The sequence below is a fragment of the Haliaeetus leucocephalus genome, unplaced genomic scaffold (genome assembly GCF_000737465.1).
Source record: "Haliaeetus leucocephalus isolate CR32 unplaced genomic scaffold, Haliaeetus_leucocephalus-4.0 Scaffold712, whole genome shotgun sequence".
Taxonomy (NCBI): Eukaryota; Metazoa; Chordata; class Aves; order Accipitriformes; family Accipitridae; genus Haliaeetus; species Haliaeetus leucocephalus.
This window is the reverse complement of record NW_010973148.1, coordinates 755906-782335: the sequence shown is the minus strand read 5'-3', so window position 1 is coordinate 782335 and position 26430 is coordinate 755906. Positions and strand designations below refer to the sequence as shown.

Below are 26430 nucleotides of genomic sequence, written 5' to 3'. Positions count from 1 at the left end.
ATAATTCAGGAGTATTTATCTGAATTACAAAGAAAACAAGGATATATCCTTTAGGCCTTTATGTTTCCCATCACCGACTTAGGTAGAGCTGGATGAATGGGAGCAAAAATAGAGTATTGTAACTCCTCAAAAGAGGGTAATTTTTAGAAATCCAATAGATGCCTCTTATGAAAGTATGGCTTCGTATCTACGCTATGAAACTTCAAATCCTTCATCACAAGAGTGTAGCTGGCAGAGTATCTGTGAAGGACTGGCACACGTCCCCTCATGTCGTTCACTCTCCCCCGTTGATGTATCTGCGAAGGATGTGACATGGCCCTAACTAACAGAACATTTGAGCACATAAAATTACCATTACAGTTAGGATAGTACTACTGGCAGCAGACTGAAGCTTTAAATGCACCTCTTAATGAAGCTCTCACATATAATTTTGCACATAGCGGAATCAAAAGCTGTATTTTCATGTAATTTTTGTATCCCAAATGTAGTTTCTCACACCTACTCTAACAAATTGCTTTCCTATTTCTAAGGCATGTTAGAAACATAGTTTTGAAAAGGCCAAAATGACTGTTAATGCAATTAAAAAAAAAAAATCATAGCAAGGTAGAAAATGGAGGATTAGCAAAATGCAACTTCCAGGTATTCATTTCAAGCATGATTCATCTGTCATTAAACACTTTAATTGTCACCTCCTATTTGCTAGCTTCAGTAACTGACTCTGAAGTAAAACACAATAAAAGCACTGTGCCTTGCACTGTGTCTTTGGCACTTAGTGATTTTACAAGATTGACCTGCCCTTCCAACCCAGCCTTGGCAGTAGGCCCATTAAACAATGGGTGTTTTTTAGCAGCGGGTGGCCTGTGGGTTAAAAGCCCAGCACAGTCCATCAGAACAATGCACCACCTGAGCCGTAATTATACAATAAGTACCTGGATGCAGCCTCTGTGGGAGAGTCATCAAGACTGGAAAAGTCTCAGAGACATTAAAATTAAATAAATAAATCTGCAGTTTTAATGTTTGAGGCTCACCTACAGGGAAACGTGGAATAATAAAACCTTTCAGTTAACAGGTTTTTCATATGTGTTGCCATGGGTACAAACACAAAGCAAGCCAAGTTCTATCAGAATAAGGATGGGAAATGATCAATTAAAAAAAGGGTGGGGAAAAAAAAACCCAAACAAAGCACCCAACAATGCAGTCTTGAACCTTATCAATCTTTTTGAGAGTTGGAGGACCTGAGTGGGCACATGGATTCCAGATTGGATGTGGGAGGGTAGAGAGGAGAACGGTCACCCCAGATACATCCCCTGTTTCTTCGGGTTTGAGGTGCTACAACCTTCCCTTTTCCACTGGGGACATCAGACATGCAGAGCAAATGTAATCTTAAAATATTATTTTCCTCCAAATATTCTCTTGTACTATCCAGAACAATTAATCATTGTTCATATAAACAAAGAAAAAAACCAGCAAGGTAATGCATCTTGTGTTGTTCTTTTCCTTTCATTGTAAAAACTGAAATTTTACAGTTAGAGGTTATTTTTAATGACACATCTTTCAGACAGTCTATAAAGGGGCGAGTTTGTAATAGAAGATACAGCCCATTCCTGTCTCATCAGCAATGCTGAAGTTTCAGAAATGACTAATGGCTCTCCCAAAGCACCTGTTGTCTCTTTAGGTGTAGTATAACAATGGGTTTATAACCAGAGAACTGGGTGATGGCATGTATAGCCTGCTGAAATTAGCTTTCAAGTAGCAACAGCTGGAAAGTGCTTGCAATTCTGAGTAATGGTGGCAGCTGGGACTGGGAGATGCTCCTGACAGCCTTAAAAAATTTCTTAAATATGACTTCTTAGTCTACAGGGAATAGTCATAAAGTAATTGTAAATACTAGTGAGACTGTAGAGAACTTGCATCTCCATAATAATTCCAGTGATGTATATTTGTGAGGATCTGGAGTCCTCTATGTATATGTGGTACTTCATCTACAAAAATAAAGACAGACTGATGGTATAAACACTCTCTGAGTGTCTGGTACAGCCAGCATGTGGCATTCTCTGTCCATAAACCAAGCTTTAATCCCAAAGTTTGCCCACCCTAGTACTGATGACTTCTTGTTGCCAAATACATCTAAATATTCCACAGGTCATTCACTATTACTGCAGTACTGTGGGATTTCTGCATGCAAAAGCACCTGTTTGTCTAAAGTGCAGTGCAACAAAAGCTTTCTTTTCTGTAAATTATCCTGAAGCATTTGATTGTTTTTTACTCAATTCATGCTTGAGGTTTTTGTTAAGACTGCAAAATCTCCTTCCGTTGAATGTCATTTGGATTCATTAAAGGCTGCAAGAGCTGCTGAAGCCTCTGAGTGTTTCACACTAGGCATCTCTGAATTTTTCTTATATAGCTGCATACCATTCACTGCAGTGCAGTAAAGCTGCAGTTTCCAGAGCCCAATCCTGCCATTAAACATTCATTGGAAAGATTTACAGCTCTTTTGTGCCACAAGTATCTTTGTTTTAATTCAGTACTGGAGACTCAAGGTTAACAAAAAAGCCCTTGCTGCTCAAGTAAAACACTGCAATACTCTTTAAAGGAATGCTATAGGAAGAGGACAGAAATTATTAATAGCACTCACAGATTAAGCTGCTTTGAGGGTTCTTTCCTTGATGTTTACCACTCTATTTCAGCAAAACATTGATGTCTTTGTTTCGTAAGCAGAATTAATTTAAATTTTTAACCTTCTCAAAGGAAAATTTGTATCTGAGTCTCTTCTTCATTCCAGTCAAGTACTTATTATTGCTATTATAGCACTCAGAGGGAAAAATCTTTCCAGTGTCTGCCTTTCTGTTCCAATTCCTCCCTGAGTCCCCATCCCTGTGAAGGTCGCTAAAAACAATAACTTCCTTTCTTTTGTAGCAGATAAGTGCTATCTGCCTGACAGTTCCTTCCTCGAGTAGCAGACATGTTGCCTCTGATTTTTCAGTATCTTAGTGAGCTGCCTTTTCTCTGAGACATGCTTTGTCTTAATAATTGCCCTATTTTTTGAATCAAAAATACAGTGCATTATTATTCTCACTGAGCTACTGAAAGAAAATAGTTTGAGGGAACACACTAATTAAAAATCTATTAAATATGAATAAGCCCCAGTTACCTTCTGTCTTACGCAAATAGTGCTGTAATACTACTGCAAGATCAGGGTTTGAAGCCACTGCAATGGGATACTGACTATTTTAGAAGTATGCTATCAACAAAAAGGAATGCTGGGGGTCAAACTTACCCAGTTTTGGCAAAGTTAGTCCAGTACGTCATAACTACTGCACTGAGCATGACATCATTCTTGGAAAAGTTGCAGTTGAACAGTTCTGTGGGGCCAATCATAGGAATCCCAAACACATAAGGGACTTCATCACCATGAGCTGAATCAGCCCAGCTGGGTTTCATTTCACTTTGGCAATGGTGATAAAATGCATAGAAATATGTTGGAGATCCATACTGGGCATGCAGGTCAGCGGTAGCAACAGCTGGAGCAACCCACTGGTGGTCTGTAAAAAGAGCAACCAGGGTCTTCCGTCTTGTTTCAGGGTTTTCTTTGTCTGCCCAGTCGGTGTACATGAATTTAATGGTCTCTCGCAGTGTATCTTTCCCTTCTGGATAACCATATAGATTGTCCACAAAATTGGAGACGGAGAAGTCAAAATCATTGGGGGAAACACCATCTTCATTGTCTACAATGCCGTCCACAAATTTTAAACCTTCCCCTTGATTCACGCCCAGCATTATATCATAGTTAAGGAATTCCCCTTGCTCCATGAGAATCTGAGGGTCATCTGGAATCACATCTCCATCTATCACAGGCCCAAAGGCAATGTGGTATGTGGCTGGAGTGATGGTCTGTTGAATGAGTTCTTTGTAATTCTTATTTCGAAGACATTCAACCAAATCAGTGGTATCCAGCATGTCGCAGCCCACTTTATCTGCCAATATCCGAGTGTACTTGGCAGGCTGATAGTTCACTGCCCAGCTGGACAGGGCTGTTCCACTCTGTATGATTGCCTTTTGGAACAAACCTGCAGGTGCAAATTTTTTAAATGCAAATCCAATTATATATTAAAAAAAAAAAAAAAAAATTAAAAGCAGCTTTCACTAAGTGAAGAAAGCTTTGATTATACAATAACTAAAGGATGCATATACCTAAATTTCAATTAAATTTCAATTCAATTTCCATATATTCTACTCACTGCTCCCTTTTTAGAGTATCTCTAATAGGCTACTAATTGAAACCTCTCTTGTTCTTGATGCTTACACACAAAAAGCATGAAGGTTTCAGGTTACTATTTCGTGAACAAAACTCATGCTTGTACTGCAGTTTTCTTGCATCTTTAATGGAAGTCCCTTGGCTTTAGCCCAGTGGTAGTCCTGTAAAAATTTCTTTAAAGGAGTGGCAGCTACAAGCAATCATATCCTCTTCACCATGTAAATGAGTCTCATAAATGTGCTCTTCAGTAGTTTAAAGGTCAAATGAAAATTACACACTCTCATTTCCGTCACAGAAGCCATGCATCATATAATTTGAAAAAATCTGCTCTGCTAAAATCAATTTAATAGGCTTGAGTCTTTTACTCTGACATATTTTTTCTCTACCTTTTTTTTTTATTATTATTTTTTGTGTGCGTGTGTGTTAGCACTGCCTATATGTTGAATTAAAATATATTTATGTTTTTCAGAAGAGAGTAAGAGATTCAATAGTTCTTTCTGGTTGTTTTCTATGTACTAATATAAAGAGAGATGAAAGACCCAGTCTGAAGAGCTTCTTTGTGTCAGAGCACTGAAAAGCAACTGGAGCTTACTGGTGAATCTGCCCCATCTGTTTTTTCCTGGTAAGATCAATAAAATGGCCTGTTTTATACTTAAACTAAAATGCTTGGGCCTCTTCTGCAAATGGCTTCTACTGTCAAGCTCTTGAAATGTCAAAGAGCAACAGCTCCAAAACAAGTTAAAGACCTTGAAGCATTTACGGGAAAAACTGGCTGCGGCTGATACACCTTTGTGATGATTACTTACCGCACACACTACAAAATTTCAATGATGTGATTAGTTAAGTTTTTCATGGTTCCATCTGCTTGATTTTGGCATGGCTTACTCAACAGCTACGCACTGCACCCTATTTGTATCAATAGACTGAATTGTCAGGCATAATTCTATGTATTTCCAAGTAGGGTGCATTTACCAGCCACCCTACTGCAACTGCTTGCTAGGGCTTAGCCTTCTGTCAGAGATTTCTGTCTGTTTTAATGTGATAGAAGTAGCATGCAGTTATAAATACAATAGATATTTTAGTCTTGTCTTCTTTTATAAATTCTTTGTAGATTTGGTCTTATCACCAGGAATATCTGTGGTTCAGTACTGGTGGTGTATATTCTTGTTGGGTTTTCTTTTTGAGGGGGGGCAGGTGGGGAGTGGGGGGTGAGGTGTTGAGGGTAGAAATCCCACAGCTCAAACACTTACCAAAATCTTAAGAACTCTGTGTGGGGTCACACAATACTGATGGGAGTTAAATTTTTAATAAGGTTGAGTTATGTTATTATTAAGCAAGGAAAGTATCTAAATACATGTTGGAAGTGCAGACAAGAGTTTGTAAAAAATGAAGGTCACTGCCCTTCTCGATTTTAATTACGGCAAATTCTTTGATAGAAGAGCCAGTGGCGACTGTTGATAAAGCTAGAAAAAGTATATTGCCTATGGCATTTGTTGCATGAAATTTCTGCTATAATAGCATTTAATTCTTCATATAAAAATATTTATTTTGACTAATACAAACCCAGAACACTAGCTAGTAGGTATTTTACAAAAATTATAGACCTCGTAATTCTAATTCAGCCTACTCGATATGGGCATTTTCGTTACACTATAATGTCTAAAAAAAAGTGCTTTGCTCAGAAGATTGTTACCTTCTGAATAGTGAGAGAGTGTCAGGAGACTGACACAGGAAGCTCCTGCCCCAGATCCAAAAATAGTAACTCTTTTTGGGTCTCCTCCGAAAGATCCAATATTTTCTTCAATCCAACGTAAAGCTTGGATTTGGTCAAGCAATCCATAATTGCCTTTTGCAGCTTGGTCCCCAGTACTTAAAAAACCTATAAGGCAAAAAAAGATAATTTTAGTTCACCAGATACAGAGTTAGCTACAGGGTATCCACATATTCACAATACATCTTCCCATCTTTTCATCTGCTGGTTTTTTTTTTCTTCTTTTTTTTAAAGGTCACAGTCCTAGTTAAATGTCTCCAGTGCAGGCAGTGGAACTCATTCTGTATGCTGTTTGGCTTTGGTTTGTTTTTCCCTACTGCAGAGGTCACGTTTGTGAAAAATCATTATTTTCTTTTTGAAATAATTCTATATCAATGCAACAATACAGACTGAAGGTTTTAAACATTTGATAACTGTATGTGAGTAAGGTACAAAAACCTAGGAAATCATTTTTGTGCAATGAAGAAGTGAGATATCCAGTCTTCCACTGAGAACGCGGCTCCCCAACACATTAATTTAAATGCTTCTTGCCACGGACAAAAATTGTCCTGAAGTACACAGCTCTTTAAATTATTGTACTTGTGATATGGATAGACATACTTAGAAATATAAAAGGATGAAGAAAATAGTAAAAGGAACAGAAAAAAGCCTAGGAAAAAAATTACACTCCAATTTCACAGAGGATATTTATTAGGAAGATAGCAGGTAAATCCTCGGCAATTCAGCCTTTGGTAGGGAGATTTTATCTGAACAAATCAGGTTTTGTCTCTTTCCTTGGAAATTGCAGGGAAAGCTGCGCTGCTATTTTTTGTTCCTGTACTGTGGTTATCAGATTTTAGAAACAAAGCATGACACGTTTGCTGCTTGTCTTGCAACTGAGAACAAAATGACCGAAAGACTAGGACTGAGATTAATTTTGTTTTTCTGAAATCAGCTAAGGTGAAACATTGCAGTTATCCGTGCTGCCTATCATTCACAGTTAAGACCTTGTGCTACATCCAAATTACCACATCGAGCCTTGTACTCAACACTCCTCTTTTTAACTCCCACAGACCTTTTGCTGTCAGACAAATGGAAGTCAGAAGTCTATTAGAAATACCTTACAGCATATGGAAGTTTTCAGATGGACATTACTGATTTAGGCACCGCTGACAGCTGCTTATCAAGACAAAACAAGGCAATCACTGGGCTGGTGTTTCCAAGCTAATTATCAGTTCAGACAAACTTGCCAGAATAGGGCCCCAGGACTCAGGAGATCTGCAGTCCTGGAGCAGTTTGAGATGAGTCAGTCTGTAATCTTGAGCCACCTTAGCCTGGTGTGACAAGACCTTCATGTTCCTAGGAAGGACTGCAAGGGAAGCCTGAGGTCCCTAGGGAAAAAAAGGCCTTGCAGTACATTTTACCTGCTTTAGCAGAGGGGAACAGATCTCTTTGCACTGGCCGTACTTATTTTATCAGTGATAGGAAGAATGAAAATTCACAAGGTGGAAAGGATTCACAACATGGTGGAATTGGAAGAGAAGGAAAGGCAAGAGAAAAGAAGAAGAAATGTGTTGGACATTCACACCTGTAGGACTTTCACCGTACTGTTTTCTGTGGTAAAATTCCTACAATGAGATGCCAAATCCAGCCTCAAGGTTTAAAAGCAAGATCACGGAAGGACTAAACTAAATATGGAATGCTATATGGCCTAAGTTATGATGGCATAAATTTCTGCATGCAAGGTTAGGCATGATTGAATGGAATGTATTACTTTGCACCTCAAAGAATCTTTTTCATGTTTAATTAGTAATTATTAATAGGTATTTAATGACAGCAAGTGTCTGATGAGTCCTTGTATTTTTCACAAAACAGTTGCTTCAGTTGCAGTAATACGAATCATATCCTTATTGCTAAATAGCATTTGATACAGCTTTCTCATAAAAAAGTCTCTAATAATGGCAAGCACAGTAGTTAGAATAGCAGTAACATCTTTTTTTCTCTTCTGTATCAATGGGAAAAAACAAACACACTATTAATATATAATTGCCTCAATTTTTTTAAGAGATGTGTTCTTCTCTTTTTAACATGCCTTTATTATCTTTTTAGGACTGTCAAAGAAAGAATAACCCACTTGCTGGCTTTGTTGCTGCAGCTCACTGCAATATTCTACAATATTCTATAATTAAGCCTTTATTCAATCAGAACTATGACCTCCCTGGGAGAAAGTGACTGTTGTAACCTTTAAAGCAGCATGGTAATTAATATTCAGAGCCTAAACACGTTTTAGCTCTTCTAGCAGCATCAAGCTAAAGCTGGTTGATCTTTGTGATTTTGAATTCTTTCCAAATGTACTAAAAGGTGACTGAGTAAAACTGCAGTCAATGAATATCTGATGTTAGACAAATGAAGATTTTTTGTTTCCACAGTTCTCTGCTGATTCTCATTAATTGCAAGAACAAATTTTCTTAATTTAAAAACTAATCATCATGGCAAAGTGTCAGCCCTACGTGACACAAACTGAATTCATAAGTCTGTCTTTTCTTGATGAGAATATATTTTCTTTCATGCTCTGAATACCAGATCAAAATATTTGTTCAAAGCCATTTCCAGAAATTCAGGCAAGGGTAACTATTTGTCCAGAAATACACAACACTAAGAGATTTTTTTTTTTTCTGTGACCACTCTGAAGATTTCAAAACATTATCTTCATGTATCACTCTAAAATCCTGAACAAAGAGGAATGCAGCTTTTTTTCTGAGATAGAGATTTATACTCTGTGCCTTTTACCTATGTTCCTAAGTGCAGTTAAGAGTATTTCCCATTTTATGGTTTGGCGCAATTTGAAGGGCATTCTGTAACCTGAAAATTCTTAGCTGGGGTTTTGATAGAACCTGGAAGCTCTCACTAGCCTAATGTAACAGAAGAAGGAATGGCAATAGTTGAATATGGAAAACAAAGAGGTTTGTGGTGTTTTTTTTTTTTCCACATAATGATACAGAAATGCATTAACAGTAATATTCAGTTCTTGACTTCACAAATCTGCCTTCCCTTAAAAAATGATTTGGAAGGTTGACCACATGGCTCTCCCACTGCAAAATGCCATGGACAGCAATAGCTGAAAAAGAGGAATGTGAGTGCATCCCATCTGTGTTGAGTGAAATACCCCAAATTGTCTTAGGGGACATTTGCTCCAAACTTATTGTGCCAGACAAAAAGATAACCGCCAGCTGGACTCAGTAGTAACCAGGGAATCAGAGTCTTCAGAAGCAAAGGTCAGCTTGAAAAGAAGGGCAAAAGACGCATGACAATTTTTAAAGGTAGAGAGAGGGAGGTGGGAAGAGGGCAGCAGCTGGACATGGTTTGACATTGTGAGAAGTGGCCACTGACATCGCAAACTCCCTCCAGCCTGGACAGAGCACCCTCCTGTGGGGTGCCTGCACCCAGCCAGGGGCTGTCCATGTGGGCTTGTACACAGGGATCCTCTCGGCGTGTGTGGGGCCTTGTGGGGTGTTTTATCTCCTGATGTGGGTCAGTGGGTGGTTGGGAGTGGCAGGAGCTCACCTGATGCTGGAACAACCGTATGTCCCACACAGAAAATGGAGGAACTTCCATTCCCCCCCGATGGGGCTGCTGGTGACCCACGCAGCCTGGGGGTGGTTTGGTGCACACCTAGCTCTGTGCGTTTGTGTATGTGATTAGATCTTTGGGGGATTAGTTATAGAAGGGTGTTTAGAAATTTGCAACTGTTTACTAACCTTTCTTAAGTGGGCAGTGTTGTAGTTTATCTTTTGTATTGCTGATATTGAGCCTCAAAGTATAGCTCACTGACTGCTGGCTAGTTATATGTAATTAATAAATTAATGAACTGCTTTAATACTGATTTGATTTAAAACACATGAATTGAGCAGCTTTTCCCTATGACAGTATGTTCTTTAAAAATAAATAAAAATGCATAGTTTTATAAGAGGAAACACAAAGCATTCTTAATTTGTTTTGCTGTATTACTTGTAATTAATCTTGCACCTCATTTTTTTCTACATTCTTTCACGTAGAGAAAAGTAGTACTTCTTTAAATTGAGGTTTCTGACATAACAGTTTTATTTATTCTTCTCCGATTTTATTAAGGGAAGCATTCTAGATGAATGCTTTAGTTCTAACCTACTAGATTAGCTACAGTCAAGGAGGAAGAAGGCTACAAATGGAAATTACTGGGAATTGTCCTTTTCCACAGCCTTTAAAAATGAATGGACTCGTAAGCTACATGCTGTCACTTCCACTGTTTTGATAATGTACTGAAGATACAGAGCTACACACAGAGCTTCTTTAGATCCCACTTACTCAAGAGGAAATCCCTAGGTCTACCTTTAGAGTTGGTTTTCCTACTATGCCACAGAAATCTTACTGAGAGACTAAACAAACCCCAACAAGCCAGTGGTGGTATTTCCCCTTTACTACTAAAAACTTATGTGGGGACCCACAGTGGCAAATAGCAGGGGCCAATATCTACAAAATCCACCCAGACAGTTTACTCCTGTCCAGCTCCAGCCTTGTCTTGTGGCTGAAGGCCATCCCTACGTTAGCATGCCATGCAGACCTGCAAGAGTGAGTCTAAAACAGAATAGCTGGACCTCAAGTCAACACTGTACCTATTTCGCATGCTGTTTTTTACTACAGCCTAACTCTTGTCCACTGCCATGGGCTGTGTGAATGAGCACTGGTGGACATTGTGCATAAGGTGGAAGCACATCTTCCAGCTGAGGTTCACCTGGAAGGGTCCAGGCTGTACTTTACAGAACCCCTCTGCAATGTGAAACAATGTGCAAGGAGGTGGTGACAATACTGAGGTTTTCTGTGGAAATGCACTCTTGATCTGAATTAAAACGCTAGTGTGGACATGCTCAGGATCAAAATTATATTCTTCCAAACACGGAATTTCAATTTGCAAGGAGCAGGCTCAGGTGCAGCCACATTTCAGCTGTGGATCTTGTCCATATATCCGAATAACTCAGTACGCTGCTTAACAACTATAAAGCATTTCACTTATACTAAATATGATATTGAAATATAATCTATGCTAATATTTAGACAAAGGTACTTTCAACTGAAAGTTATGCAGTGATTTATGGGCACAGAATAGATAGTTTGAGGAGAATAGCATGAGTTTGTCAAGAAGCAACTTCAAACATAATTGACACCTTTGTGTCACGTAGAGCTCCAGATCAGAGGACATATGGAAGGATGTATGGATCACTGTTAACTTTAGCCACCTAAAAACTGTGTCTTGTATAACATTTTTTGTACTAACCTGACAACTACTATGGAGAGACAAAAAACCCTCCAAAAGTAGCTTCAGCTATTTAGACATCTAGCTTTGGATTAGTTGAATTCCCATCAAAGTAACTTTCTTTCTCTGCAGAAAATAGACAAATGTAGATGACCAGCTTAGACCTGACACCTACCTTTTTGGCAAGTTTAGGTGAATCAGTCCCTATCTAGAGAATAAAATCATCTCTAGGCACTTGTGGCCCTGTTGCTCAGGACAGATAAGACTGGCAAAAGGGCAGACTCTGCTCTGTTTGCTATTGAGATGAAAAAACTGAATGACTCCCCTAACTTCACTCCAGTTTTCCTGTATTTAACCAGTAGAAAGCAAAGAGGAATTTGTTTCCATTTGAGGACATGTTTCATTGCTCTTTTTTGCTCTGAAGTAGCTGTGCAGAAAAAGGGAGGTTCTATCTTTCAGGAATTACTAACTTAGCTATTGGCATGAATACTAAATTCACTTTAAAAAGAACAGAAAAAATAATTAAAATACATACACTTAGGAAAAAATAAAGACAAATTAAAAAAAACACAACACCATTAAGTTAAATACAGTAAATTATGACCTGAGAACTGCAGCTTCAGCCTTAGAGATAAATACAATCACCAAGATAACTGCAGTCTTGTAGCAATTTGCATTTATTTTACTCCTATGTACTGATTTCTCATTCTTTTAAAATTATTCAAAAAATAAAATACTGTGACAACTTTCCTTTGCCATTTCACACACAGTAATACCCAGTATTACATCACTGCAGGAAAAGCCCATTCTTTATCTTCATATTTTGGCCCCTGGGCCTAATCCGTATCAAATCAATTTGATGGCTGGCTGAAAGCCTAGATTTCAACTGTGAGTGTTCCTCCATTGCTTTGTGCCTTTCTTTTCTTTTCCTATTCTTTCTTTCCTCTCTTTTTCTCTCTCTTTTCCTCTCTCCTTCTCTCTCTTCCCCCCCTCTTCCTTTCTTTCTTTTTTTCTGTTTGTTTGCTCCCAAAGCAGTGGAAGTAGGAGACTAGACACTGAGCTACATTTCTGCTTCAGATTTTTTTCTACTGCTTCCTTACTTATCCCTTCCACATTGGTTAGCAACAACATCTGAACTCCTGTATCAACACCATGTATAAAGGAAACCTTGTGTAACAAAGACATGTGTGATGGAAGTAAGCTGCCTGCTCTAGGTGAAGAGTGGAACAGCGGTAACAATGATCAAACCCACTTGTATTACATTATATTTTTAAAAAATATTGACTTCATTTCTTTTACTTTCTCAGTTTAAATATGAGCTGCTGTATGCTCATTTAATTCTAATCTTAAAATTTGCCATTTGATATTTAGAGTCACATGGGTGCGAACATCATTCTCTGTAGTCCATGCCAGGCTGTAATAGATTATGTTATTGGAACCTTAAGGGGAAGTTAGGAAAACTAAAAATGCAAAAGATTCCCATGTTGTGATTTTTTGGAGGTGGGGTACTTCAGTAAGTTTTTTCAATAGTAACAAACAAACAAATAAAAAAATATTTTCTTTTCTCAAGGAAGAGTATTTTTCACTACTCTAGTAACTCTTAGGACAGGGTTTTTTTGTTCTAAAAGTTTATACTGCAGTAGATAGTATAAAATCTCCCAGCTGAAACAGACAAGGTTGATCTGGTGTGTGAAAGCCAGTATTTTCTTACTGGTTCAAAACAGTATCTGAAGTTACAAACACAATTTGGTACTGGTAAATTGCACTGACTTTGAGATTTAAATAAAACCACAAAGCAGAAAGTTAATCAGTTACATTTGACCCCCCCCCCCCCTTTAAAGGGGAAATATAAATAATAAAAGATTAAACCTCATTCTATCATACATCTTAGTAGCTACTACAATCAATTTTAAAAGTGCATCTTGAGATGAGGTATACTCTTCACTGCAAATGAAGTACTTTTGCTTCCTCTTTTGCCCTTCACAGGTTTTCTTAAAACCAAAATATTTAATTTCTGAGACATAGCCCTTATGTAAAAATGCCAAACTTAGTAAGATACATTGAATAGCCAAGATATCATGAGAAATTAATCATCAGGGAATCTGTACAAAATCAACAAGCTAGTGCATGTTGATCTATTTGGCTCCTCCTTTTTAAGCTTCTGCTGTATTGTCTGGCTTCACATTTCTTTTGTCTTTATGCCTCTTCATGACTGCTGCCCAGACCTGTATAGCCTGCTGCAATTTGTTTGTTAGGCAAAATTCTCACAAATAAGATTGATTTGTACAGCATCTGATCAGAAATATGACATAAGCAATATAAATAAGATACAAGAGACTATGCTTCGAAGCATAATCACGTCTTTTTTATTTTCATTTGTGAAATGCCACAATAGGGCCTTTTTAAAGCAAAGAGCAAACAGCAAGCATACAGCAGAGTCTTCATATTTTCTAATAGCTTTTGTCTGTACATACCACATTTACCACTGTAAAAGTGTACCTGCTGAACTCAAATGTTAAAGTATTCAAATGTGCAATGAAATCCATTGGGGATTACTGAGTACATAAAGACCACAGTTGGTTCAGGAAGACCCTGAAATATAAATAGTTGGAGGATAGAGGAGTATTAGAGGGAATTATCATGTAAGTTTGTGCTATGCTTACCCTTCCCTAACCGTGTCCAAACATCCCCCACAGTGTTTGGAGACTGGATTCTTGGCTAGATGAAGTTTTGGTTGGAATCAATATAACTATAAATTCCTTTTTGGTTTGACTCTATGCGTAACTTTAACAGTACTGTTTTACTGCAAAGATGGTGGGATGCAAGATGGAGTGATGGTGTCCTTGGCACGTGTTTAGCAGAAAGAAAAACATTGCTGAATTTTTCCTGCCACATGAATGGCCCACGCAAAGCTGAGTAAGTATTACTGCTGCACAGACTCACTTTGCACAGAGAGACTCTGAGACAGCTATCTAGTAACTCAGACAAATGGGAGAACTGTGGACTGGCCATGTACAGGTCTGTGCAGAAATAACGTTACACAGATACTTCTTCATCCTGAAAACAAAACAATAATGCTTTTCTTTCAGCTGCAAAATGGTTTGAAATTTGCAGGTGTTACTGTCAAAGCAAATTTTTTAATATTCAGCACCTCAAGCAGTAGTATGGCTTGGTATTCTAAAGTAGGGGTCACAAAAAGAAATTTCTGCCTGCTGTGGCTACTTACCCTATCCAGCTCCAGATAACACTCATAAATTTTAACTCAAGATATGGTAAGTGAAGCGAAAAATGTAGTGAAGACAACTCAGCTTACCATTTTCATGTGAGTTAATAGATTACCTTAAAATATAAAGGGTAGTGATGCCTTTAATCCAATTTTCTAATTCAGGCTTACGCAAGAAAACAGTCTCTTATGATTCTACCTTAATGGATTATTTCAAATTACTTCTATTGTGAAGACAAAACCTGAATCTGCTTGTCTAGAAAGAACATCTCATTACCACATGCAGTACAAAAGAATAGGTCAGAGAGAGGGTGAAGTGAGAGTATTATTATTTGTTTCTATATTGCTTCAGTACTGAAATATAAAGCATGCTCTTTACAATTCAGGAGAATACCTAGTCTTAAATACATAAAAGCCTTTTGAAAATGTCCTGGATAGCATATGTTTATAAGAACACTTAGGGGGAAAAGAATGAGAAACGACAATAGGATACCTTTTAACAAGATTCAAAACCGCTTTTCATACACATTTCTAAACAGTGAAAAGCTTCTTAGAGAGCATAAATTTATCAGAGCACTACAGAGGTCAACAAGTTTCCTTCAGTTAAGCCATTATGGTATTTCTACAATGAAATAGTTTTAATGAATCCAACTGAAATTTGTACATGACACCTTAACTGCTTTTAAATTTGCCTTGTCCATTGTAAAATGCTCTGAAACCATTGTGCAATGAGGTTAGGCCAATGAATGTTATCTAACACATTAGAGGTTGAAGACATTCTCAACATTTAATTCTATCATCATTACTCATGATGGGTAGCACATAACTCTATATGAAGTGTCACTGAAGAAGCTTTTGCCAATTGTTATGAATGTAGATTTTTTTTTAAATAGTGAAGAAAGATGACAGCAACAAACACTGCAGAACACATTCATTGATCTATTGTCTTCTTACTTACTATTTATCCAAATATTCACAGGTTAAACCTGCTATTATACAAAATGCAATCAATAAAACAGCAGGTCCAATAAAAAGATTGCTGTTGAATGCATTATAAACAGCCTGATTAAAACCAAAACAAAACAAGCTAAAATCAATCAATTGCTCTAAGGTCATCGCCAGGAAAAAAAAGTGGAAAAAAAATAATTGTGTGTTGGAGAAGAGACTGACAAATACCTGGTGTACTCAATCAGCCTATGCTTTGAAAATATTCTCTGATATCACTCACCTAAATGGTCAAATCCAAAGGCATTTAACAGGAGAAATGCACTATGAGTATAGAAAAACAACTGAATGAGCCGCTACGTTTTTGTGGTACGCTGACCCTGGCCAGCAGCCAACCACCCAGAAAGCCGCAATGCAGTCACCCGCCCCACCAGAAATACACGACGAGAAAATGCGAAGAACAAACACAAGAAAACTGGTGGGTTGAGATACAGTATAGCAGGTGAAAGAAAAAGAAAGGACCTCACTTGCCACGTCCCACAGGCAGACCGATGCCTAGCCAGTCTCTGAACAGCTCCTTGGAAGCCAAACCCACCCACCTCTTCCGCTGATGTTACGTCCTCTGAGCATGATGTTACATGCATGGGATATCCCCTCGGCCAATCTGGGTCAGCCGTCCTGACTCTTGCTCACCCTCCCAACCTCTTGCCCACCTCCAGCCTACTGGCTCTGGGGCAGAGTGGGAAAACTAAAAAGCCTTGGCCCTGCGCAAGCACTGTTCAGCAACGGCCAAAACACTGGTGCGTTATCAACGCCGATTTAGCCATAAAACCAAAACACAGCACCATATGGGCTGCTCTGAAGAAATTTAACTCCAATCCAGCCAGACCCAGTACATTATTCCACAGCTATGGCACAATTTCCGCTTTTTAGAAGTGCCTATTTCATCAAGAAGAGGTGTGCTGTGGGTCTATGAAAGCTGGAAATAATTTTTATTAGTATTATTATAAAATATAGATGAAACGTACATGAAACTAAGACAAAATCAATATACTTTTGATTTTTTCAACTAAATGGTCAATATTATGATGAAGAGACAACATCTTTAGCTGGTCATCCATAATAGAGAAAACCTAATAGGACACAGAAAAAAGTTACATATTTTAAATACAAGCAAAGACATTAGGTTTACCCCTACAAATGACAAGAAAGTTAACCTGCATGACATAAATGACAACCAGCTGTAAAAACAACACGTGGATTTTTATCTTTAATTATCAGCTTCAAAAGATTGGAATCTTTTGAATAAAAGGGTTATTGAAGATTAGGCGTAATTTTTTGTTGCTAGGAAAAACACCAAATGACCAAGCAGACAATATTATTGCATTAATATACTGGTGTCAAAAACCAAGTGTTTGCAAGTTGCTGTGAAAATGACAAATAAGGACACACAACGTTAAGAACTTCTTTGGGTTATTTTTTGCTTAGTATTTAAAACAAAGTTACCCAACAGTTTTTGGTGGTTTTATATAATGTTATTTTTAAGAGAAATACAATTGCACTGTAAACCCATAAGTTTCCATTGAACTGTAAAGAAGCTCACCGAAACATAAATTTCTCTACTGGTCAATAGGCTGTTAGTATAATGGTACTATTACCTCTGAAAAAAGGCAGGTGTCCTCTTAAGCTAAATATTCAGTTTAGTATTCACCCGAATTACAAGTCACCCCAAGTGGCTTTCCAGTGAATCCTGTTGGCAGTTTAGGAAGTTGTCACCAGCACTGGCATACATCTTCTGACTTCCCGTTTTATTTTCTTATGTCATAGCCACCTCTTCCCCAGTAGGAATACTGCTCTTTGCTGTCTTATGTAAGAACTGGATGGCAACCAGCAGCACCAAAACTAATCACTTTGTCTTCAATGAATGAAATTATTAGAAAATGAGGTTTTGCATAGAATTAGAGTTTTGTACATATTAGATAAGGGCCATTAGCATGCCAGTCGGAGTGCATTATTCCCATTGCTTACAATCCTTTTGACTCAACTTTTTTGACCTGAAACATGAATTAGATACACGCCCACTACCTCCAATGGAAAGACGCTTGGAATTGCATGTTTCTGTAAAAAAATTAAAACTAAATAACTGAATAAATAGAATAGCACTGTTACGTTATCTAATAAACACAGCAGAGCAACCTCAATTCTGGGAATTCAGTGAAGTCAAGACAGATGCATACTGGTGCAACAGATACCCTACAGGTAACATCCAGCTCACAGAGCTTCTTGCAAGGGAGATGAGCTAAGTGTAAGGGTTCAATGGATGGCAAAGAAATGGAAGTAGGTTAATGCTTATTTTCTGCATTGGCCCTATAGAGGGAGAAGAGTCATGAAGAACAAAAAAATGTGGCAAGGCTCACTCCAGTTTGGGATTAATTATGGCCTCTTGCAGCTGTGTCTGTAACACCAGTAACACTGTCCTAGGCATTTACAGATCAGCACCATTCATCCTCCTTGGAATGTGCAGAACAGATGATCTAAGAAAAATCTTCAGTGATCAAAAAAGCCTCAGAAATGTCTCAGTGACATGCAGGTAGCTTGCACAAATTGTGACTTCTAGTGAGCTGGTCTGATAGGAAATCAGGAAAACAGGAAAACAGGTCAGTCATAATCTCGTCCCCAAGCTGCAATGCATGTCCCTCAAAGGAAGCTGAATTTTTTGTGCCTCTGTTCACATTTTTCTTGTGTGTCTCATTTTGAGCTTAAGACTGCATGCATAGTTGGAAGAATGAATGCAGCAAAATATCAGAAAGCAGTGGAGTACCACATATTGAACAACTAATATTGCACATAAAAAACATCATAAAGGAAAAAAATAAAAGAAAATATTTAAATTTGTTTATTTTGAATGGACTACTTGAAGAAGTAAGCACTTTTAAATGCAAAAAGTAGGACAATGCAAGGAAGAGAATGCAGCATCTAATAAAAATTATTTTCCTACTATGTAGCCAGACATCATTAATCTATTATAAAAGGCTGTGTGATTTCAAATGGCAGACTTCTTATGAGGACTGACCACTTTGAAGAGGGCAGTGGTTAACAAGTGATCATTAGCAATGGTCTCACTTGTCTTCTGCTCCATGGACAACTGTCTTATCCTCTTAAGCACTATTCTCTGTTGCAAGAAGCAGACATACTGAGTTACCTTACTGGGTTGTGTTGCTTCCTGTTCTCAGGTATAAACTCCATTCCCCTAAACTAGCAAACAGTACATAACATTTAGACAGCTTAGACTATAAAACTGAAAATCAACTGTGGTTTTTTTCTTTTTTTTTAAGCTAGAAATATTAAAAGCAAAATCTCATGCATCTGGAATACAGAATACTAGCTTCAGAATTAAAAGCCTATTAAAACAAAAGTTATCCTTTTTTTAGTTAGAATGGAAATAACTATGTAACTAAGCAGATGAAAAGAACAAACTCCTCATTTTCCAGTTAGAATTTTTTTTTTTTCATAATGTCATGTTCCAGAGTTTAGGGCTTTAAGGGGAAACAACTGTATTGCCATCTATAACAATAGCAAATGTATACACTTAAAAGAGCGACTTCTTTTTAACCATTAACTTGAGAGAAAGACATTGGTCACAAACAGAGCACCTCATTGTATGTCCACAAACTTCAGTTCAGTTATTTGTGGCTGCTGCTGCTTCCTTTCTTATGCTTACAGAAGAAGAGCGTGCTTACAGGCACAGAACTGGAAAACAGTAACTGTACCTGGCCCAATGCACCAGCTATTATTCACTCTGCAGCATCTGAAAGCCAGAAGCTACTGCATCAGTGCCACCTAATCTATGATGAAAAAAGCATCCAAGTTGACCCTTCTTCTTTCAGGAAAGAGATTTTGTGTCAGTAATACTTGGCTGGATTGAAGCCTGGACACTCATCACGCCCTGTGTGGGAGCCATCAGTTGGTTATGGATCAATTCTAGACACTGCCTCCAAAAAACATACTTTGAACACTGGTGAAACAAAATGCTTGTTGTTGATAAGCACAGAAAACAAGCACATATGGTACTGAGAGAAAAGCTAAACTGACTCTGCCCAGATAAAGCACTTGCACAATTTCTCTACCTTCCATTATGATTTTAATTTCAAAAAAATTTATACTAGTAAGTGAAACAAAATTCAAAACCATTTATTTTGCATCATAAATAATACTATGTTTAGGCTCTTGTAAGAGTTGAGCTTTTCATGATGTGGAGTGCGGTGGATTTTTAAATCATCAGACCATAAATGAGCAGGAATTTTGCATTATTTTAATCTTAACAAATAGTTGTTCTGAGAAGCTAATTACATTCTGACTTCTTTATTGAAAAAAGCTGATAATGCCCTTGCCTTATTTATTTGTGGTGCATACCATTATGGAGTATGGTGTCAATAACTTATAAACTAAGTAGCATGCTGTTCTGAAAGCTCATGTAACATGCAGTAGGATTTTCTGAGAAATTAGACAAATCAGCTCTGCTGATAATATCCTTAATAATCTGAAAAGTGCTCAGCTCCTTGACAAAGCACTAAGGAAGGGGACTGGGGAGAAATGAACCTTACCACTTGCTAGTCTGACAGTGACTAATCACTGACAGAACCTTTAATAAAATTCCTGGGAGCCAAAAATAAAGTTGAAAAGTGAGACTATTATTAAAAGTCTTTTAACACTACATACTCTGTATATTTCTTCTAAAAATGATTAATAATTATATTATACAAACCCCTTTGAGAAAGGCATAGCAGAAATTGTTTTCAATCAGAGTAAATGTTTCATAATTCTTTATCTTGATCCACTAGGGGTTTTGTTCTAAGTGCTCCCTTAAAATGAAATTTCCTATGCAACATCTAAAATGCCTGCTGAAGAACCCTGTCAGTGGATACAGGCAAAGTATCTCACTTCTTAAAAAAAATCATGATGTATTAAAGCAGCAGATTGCATAGAACATGTATCATTTTTGTACACTGGAGAATATTGGCATATGCCAATACCAAATTTCCTCTGGCATCAGTTTTTAAGAAAGGCTTGAAGAAAAATACAGTATCTTCTGGTGTTCTAGTTTTTGTTCTTTCTTAATGTTTGATAAATAGTTAAACTTATTTTGTGTTTAATCAAAGACAATTGGTAAACAGGACTGCAAAGGTTGTCAGTTTTGTTGCTGAATTTACCAAAACAGCAGCGTTCAGGAGGATCACATGTGGGTGTACTTTAATCTTTTTCACCACAAGTCTGGTTAGCATCCAAAGTTAGACCCTACGACCCTGCAGCTATAGGTGAGCTAATTAGGCTGTGATAAAGTTTAAACTTCATTCTTTTGCTAATTTACAGGGCCCTCAGGAACCATCCCAATGCCAGAAGCCACAGATGAGAGCAACATTGCCACTGCGTCTCCCGTCCCTCACATCTCGTGCATGTTGCTTGTGCCAAGCAGCCTACTAAGCAGCTTCAGAAATGGCTAAAATGAAATTTTTAGAAAGATAAAAGTGTTCATGCATTTCTGTCTCCATCTACTATTCAAAGTAGAGCTTTAGAAGACTTGAATAAGATAAGGTAATATTTCAGGAACTACATGAACAGATTTATAGAACTCCTAGTAATATACACTTTTTTTTTTTTTTTTTGCGACTTCTGCTGATAGGAAACAGTCCTATAGGTGAATTTACTTACTTTTTTTTTATTAAAAGAACTTTTGCAAAAAAAAATCTTTCCTAAGTCTTTGACATTGAAGTCCACAGAATGTATTAAAATAGATTGTCTCAGATTGGTTTTGCACATCATGAATCCCCTGTGAGAAATAAATGGATTTAAATAATGTGCCTCAGCATTCACAGTTCTAACAAAGTGAACCAAATCAATCCTGCTGCACATTCAAACACACGGAATATTCTGAATTAGTGTTTCTAAGGAGGAGTTTACCATGACAGTAGAACTATTATGTGCCACAATTACTCTTCTTAAAAAGAAAAAAGCAAGTATAAACCCCTTTTATCACTGCCATAGCCTCAGTAATCCAATCTTCTACACACACAGAGATCCTAAATATTTTAAAGTATACTTTGACAATTCTAAGTTAGAGCATTCCTAGAGAAACATCAGGCTAATGATCTGTAACTATGACATTTGCCAAACAACTTTCATAAAGTGGAGTCATAAATTAGGTGGGCTTTTTTTGTAATATCTGAGGCATTTCTTCAACTTGAAAAAAAAAAGATTTTAAGATAATAATATGCTCAAATCAATGAAAATATGGAGTTGCTTCTTTGTTTTAACACATTATTTCATAAAGCTCTGAATAAATTTGGAAGGTCATGATCAGTCTTGCCCTACCACATGATCATAACAGGTGAAATATTTTTGCTGTTTTCCACCAGTCTTGACCAATATCTGATGATTTGGAAGATATATATACTCCTCATTCAACTTTGCAGTTCTTAGTTTTAAATTAAGTATTGCTTTGAAGATTTTACATGGCATTCAGTTAAGCTTACTCGCAATCATACTATATATAAGCACAAATCACAAATATATGATCATAAAAACATAATATATAAATAACAACATACCATAAAAATAAATTAGAGAGAGGAAGGAACTTGTTAAGTCAACTATTCTGTGACACGTGGTCCTGATGGGAGATTGTCCTACTCATTGTTCACTTTTTACTTATCCAGCAGTATTTTTGTCTTTGCATCTAATTATTCATGTCTTTGGTGCTTTTCTTTGATTTTTTTGTCCTTATTAAAGTTGTAATAAGAGATAAGGTAAAGCTTATTATAAAAAATCAGATGAAAGAACCAACACGTAAATTTTGGACATTTTTATATAAAAGTTACCTGTTGGTAGCTGAGTTCATGCTACAATAGCCATGATTTCATCGGCATCACATAAACTTCCTCCTCTTAAGTGGTATATAATGGCTTCCTAATAGAATTACTCTGGGCCTTAGGGAGAAATTAGATTTTCAATTATTACATTCATAATTTAGAAAAGGAAATGACAATTAGATTTGTTTAATTTAATCTTCCAGGTAATGTGGGATTTTCCCCACTAGTATATGTATATTTGTACTTGGGTTTGGGTGCTTTCTTCTGTGCTTACTTCTGTAATTAATAATAGATGTTTTATAGCACTAAATCATTATAAAGCCTAACAATAATGAATTATTATTCTCTAGCTTTAAAAAAATCTTTTCTTTTTTTTTTTATGAATCTCAGGATAAACTTACTTTGTTCAGCCTGACGGTTTTAGTTATTACACTGTTTATGTCTACATATCCATGTAGTGATTTCAATCCCATGTGAGAAAGCTAGAAATACTGGAATAAAGAAATTGAACTAGAATTGGCTTTAGAACACATTCTGGGGTATCTAAATATCTCCAAATTATGCTCTAGCTCTTCATTTTTTCTTCCGGATAGATTCTGTTTTGCTGATTTCTGAGAGACCACTGGAAATCGTGCAGTGACAATTCCCTACTCCCAGAGGTCATTTTTGGGGATACCCTCCCCCTCCTCTCCCCAGGGCACACTGCCGTTAAAACAACACATTTCAAAAAAAAATAGCACAAATCCTTGATCAGTTGCTAGAAAATACTCACAACAGTGTTGAGAATTTGGCTTCTCAGACAGAGATAGGAATAGTAGGAGGATTCTACTCACAGGGGCAAATTTTTGCAAAGGAAGATTAATCTTCATAAAATCATCTATAGTTATTGGGGGGAGAGTGAGAAAAAACACTTACCTTTTCTAAGGGCAAATTAAAACACTGAATTGCATTCCTGCTCTGAACTGCCCTGAAGTAATTACTCTTCACACCAACAAGAGGAGTTCAATGGGACTAATGTCTAAGGGCACAGCAAGCACGACCTCAACACCTCCTGATATGTGTCACCAGGAGCAAGCAAGGGAAGCACCCACAGAAGTGGATCAGACGGGACTCATCTTCCAATCCAGCAAAGTGGCGTTGAAAGAGCAGGGAAGGAGGTGATCACTTACTGCTTTCTAAAGAAACTAGGAGGAAGATGGAAATTACAGAGATTCCTCTTGGGAAGCAGCGCAGGTCAGAGGGATGGCTGGAACGACTGCTGCCGCCTGTTGGGCCCCGGCAAGGTTGTGACAGCAGTTAACGTGCTTCTCAAATCCATAGTGTTTCACATTCTAATTTGTACTACCACTTCTTTTACAAAAAATGAAACATGCTATCAGAATCTCCCACATGAATGTTATTCCTGCAGAATCAATCCAGCTCTCCTTCTGGCATTAACTTGCATGCATTAAAGCAGCAAACGCTCTTGATACACCCACAGTCAATGTATCACTAGTAAAAGATGAGAGCCTGTGCTAATTTCTACTCCAAATGATCCTCAGTGTGTTGAAGTTAACTCAGATCCTCTACAAAACAAGCAAAGCTAAGAGGTTGTAGGGCTCAAAATTTAGCAAAATAGTTGATAATTATGACCCAACAGTACCATACATAAATGAAGAAAGAAATCTATCTGCAGCAAAAGAAAATAAGGAAGTATTTTATGATGTATGATAAAGTCAGATCTTCTGAAATGATTCTCCATAGCAGAAAACGTATCTAAGAAGCCTGAGAAACTTTGAGTAAATTTGGTTATAAAACCAAAAATATTTATTTCCTGGAACCATTCTGATGCCTTCAGATTCTTTAAGATAGTTAAAGATTAAGACAGAAAGACCTAGAAGATGTACTAAATATACAGAAAAGCTGAAATTGCTTCTGGATTTGCACATATACATCCTATTTTATGAAATGTGAATGTTGAGTACATCGATTTTGTTGTTTCCATCCTGTATTCTTCTAGCTATGAAACAGATATTATTTTGGAGAGGAAAAAAAGGGTTAGAAACTGCTGAATATGCATGTTTTGAATGTTTCAAAATAGTAATATAAACCTGATAATTTTCTATTTGCTATTTTCAAGCAAAGTATGTAACAGAAATAATTGTTTCTTTAGAAACCAGTTCTGAAGACTAGGAGTTCACATTCCACAGTTTGCGCTAATCTCTTTGTGCTGGTTTCTACAGAAAGCCAAAGATGATTGGTTGCTCCTATCCTTTGATTCCAGGAATTCATATGCTTAAAGAAAAGAGAGGAAAAGTGCTTGCACAAAATTAAACCATCGTCATACTTCGTATTTCTCCCTACTATCATGTATGTATTCAAGAACATAATCCTAAAATTGAGAGACTGTCAGTCCTCTGAAATTTAACGAAAAAAGTTACCATTAACCACACTAAAAGCACTTTCACTGCATGTTATCGGTCCCTAGATCGTTGCTCAGCAGAAGGAAGAGTATCTAGGAATGACTAGACAGAACATTTTATTTTTTTTTTTACTCCACTCTACCCTGCTTAGAAAGGATACTGATGATAAAGTGTTAAGTATTAAATAATCTGGGGAAAAAAAAGTTGTGAATTTGTTTTCGTATTTGGATCTCCAGAAGTAGTTATTTCTGATCTGTCTACATATAGCATTCAGAAATGAAATTATTCTTCCCAATGAAGAGAAGCAAAAGTGAGGGTAACTGTACAAAAATCTCTTCATGATATGCTATTAGAGACAAAATTAAAGGACATTTTCCTATTTATGCTTGTACTTTGTTGAAAGTTTTTAGTAAATCTAATTATTTTTGACCTTTTATTCAAAAACACATTTTTTGCTTCTCTTTACCCTTAACAGAAGGGTAAACCAGTCATTTATTTCTTTTGAGTATGTGCCTATTAAAATGATTATTTACTCCCATACTTTACTATTAAAATGAAACAATATTGTGTTGCCTAGATACAGAACAGAAGGCTACTTTATATAACTAACACACATGAACAAACAAAGCAATCACAGATAAAAATTATTCTACTATTTTCTTTGCCCTTTTTTGTTACCATCGTTTGATATATTGTGACAATAAAAACACTCTTACTGAAGGTACCTACGAACTCTAGCACGATTTTATGGTCTTTCTTTCACATTCAAAGCATTTCACCAGCTAATTTTGTAAATGGATTATTGCACCCATTCACTAGATTGCTGGCACAAAGAAGAAGATAAGCTATGACATTCAACATTCCTAGCTTTACTTACCGCTCTAGTTTTATTTGGATGTAAATATGATGCAAAGTGTCTTTCCTGAAAAACCCGTAAGATTATCTTAAATTGTATTTTCCAACTTACATCATGGGACAATTTTAAAGAAGTACTGTTTCTCTAAGTCTATTCTCATTCAAAAAGGTCATCGTAAAATGAAAAAGAATAGAAGAATACGTTATTTCAAATATGTGTTTGCAGAACTGCATAACTTCTTACTGTTATTATGCAGAAATTGTAATTCCCTTTCTTGTTTTTAATTGGAGCTGGACTTTTTTGCCCTACATATTTTTTCTGTACATATTGGTCTCCAGTGGAATTTTTATATACATATATATGTATATATATGTATAATAGGTATGTGTGTGTGTGTACTTAGTATTCATAAGTAACAAAAAAAAATCTGTCTTCTGTCAAACACTTCAACCCATTGAGTGGTATTTATTGCTAGAAAAGGAAATATAAGAAAAACAAATTGCTAAACTGGGAGAAGGTTGCACAACCTACTCTCTGGACTGTGGTTACTTTGTTTTGGTTTTGTTTGTTGTTTTTTTCCCATGGGAATTTAAAGAGTAATACAAATGAAATCTAAAAAAAAAAAAAAAAAAAAAATTTACTCAGATCCCACCATTTTCCCTTCTCGAAATGTTTTCATCATTCATGCACACAGCTTCCTTTTGCCTCTTCCATTTTATGGCCCCATGATTTTTCTAGCCTGTCTGAATAGTTACCTGGTTTACCAGAAAGATTAGAGTCTATCATCACTTAGAATATCTCTTTTGGGGCTGAGTAAGTCTGTAAAATAGATTTCCCACATCTTGA

The 26430-nt window shown here is 36.9% G+C and overlaps 1 protein-coding gene across 6 annotated transcripts in view; it reads right to left on the bottom strand.

Moving 5' to 3' along the window:
- Positions 1-26430, bottom strand: part of NLGN4X (neuroligin 4, X-linked) — a 127104-nt gene that overhangs the window by 8328 nt on the left and 92346 nt on the right. For 4 of the 6 annotated variants that reach the window (XM_010580424.1, XM_010580426.1, XM_010580427.1 and 1 more), the window contains 2 exons: positions 5949-6134; positions 3278-4067 (listed from right to left, as the gene is read on the bottom strand). In XM_010580424.1, the coding sequence (XP_010578726.1) occupies positions 3278-4067; positions 5949-6134 (976 nt within the window). Of the gene's footprint in view, positions 1-3277; positions 4074-5942; positions 6135-26430 lie in introns of all 6 variants that reach the window. The other 2 variants (XM_010580425.1, XM_010580429.1) reach the window with 1 other exon arrangement.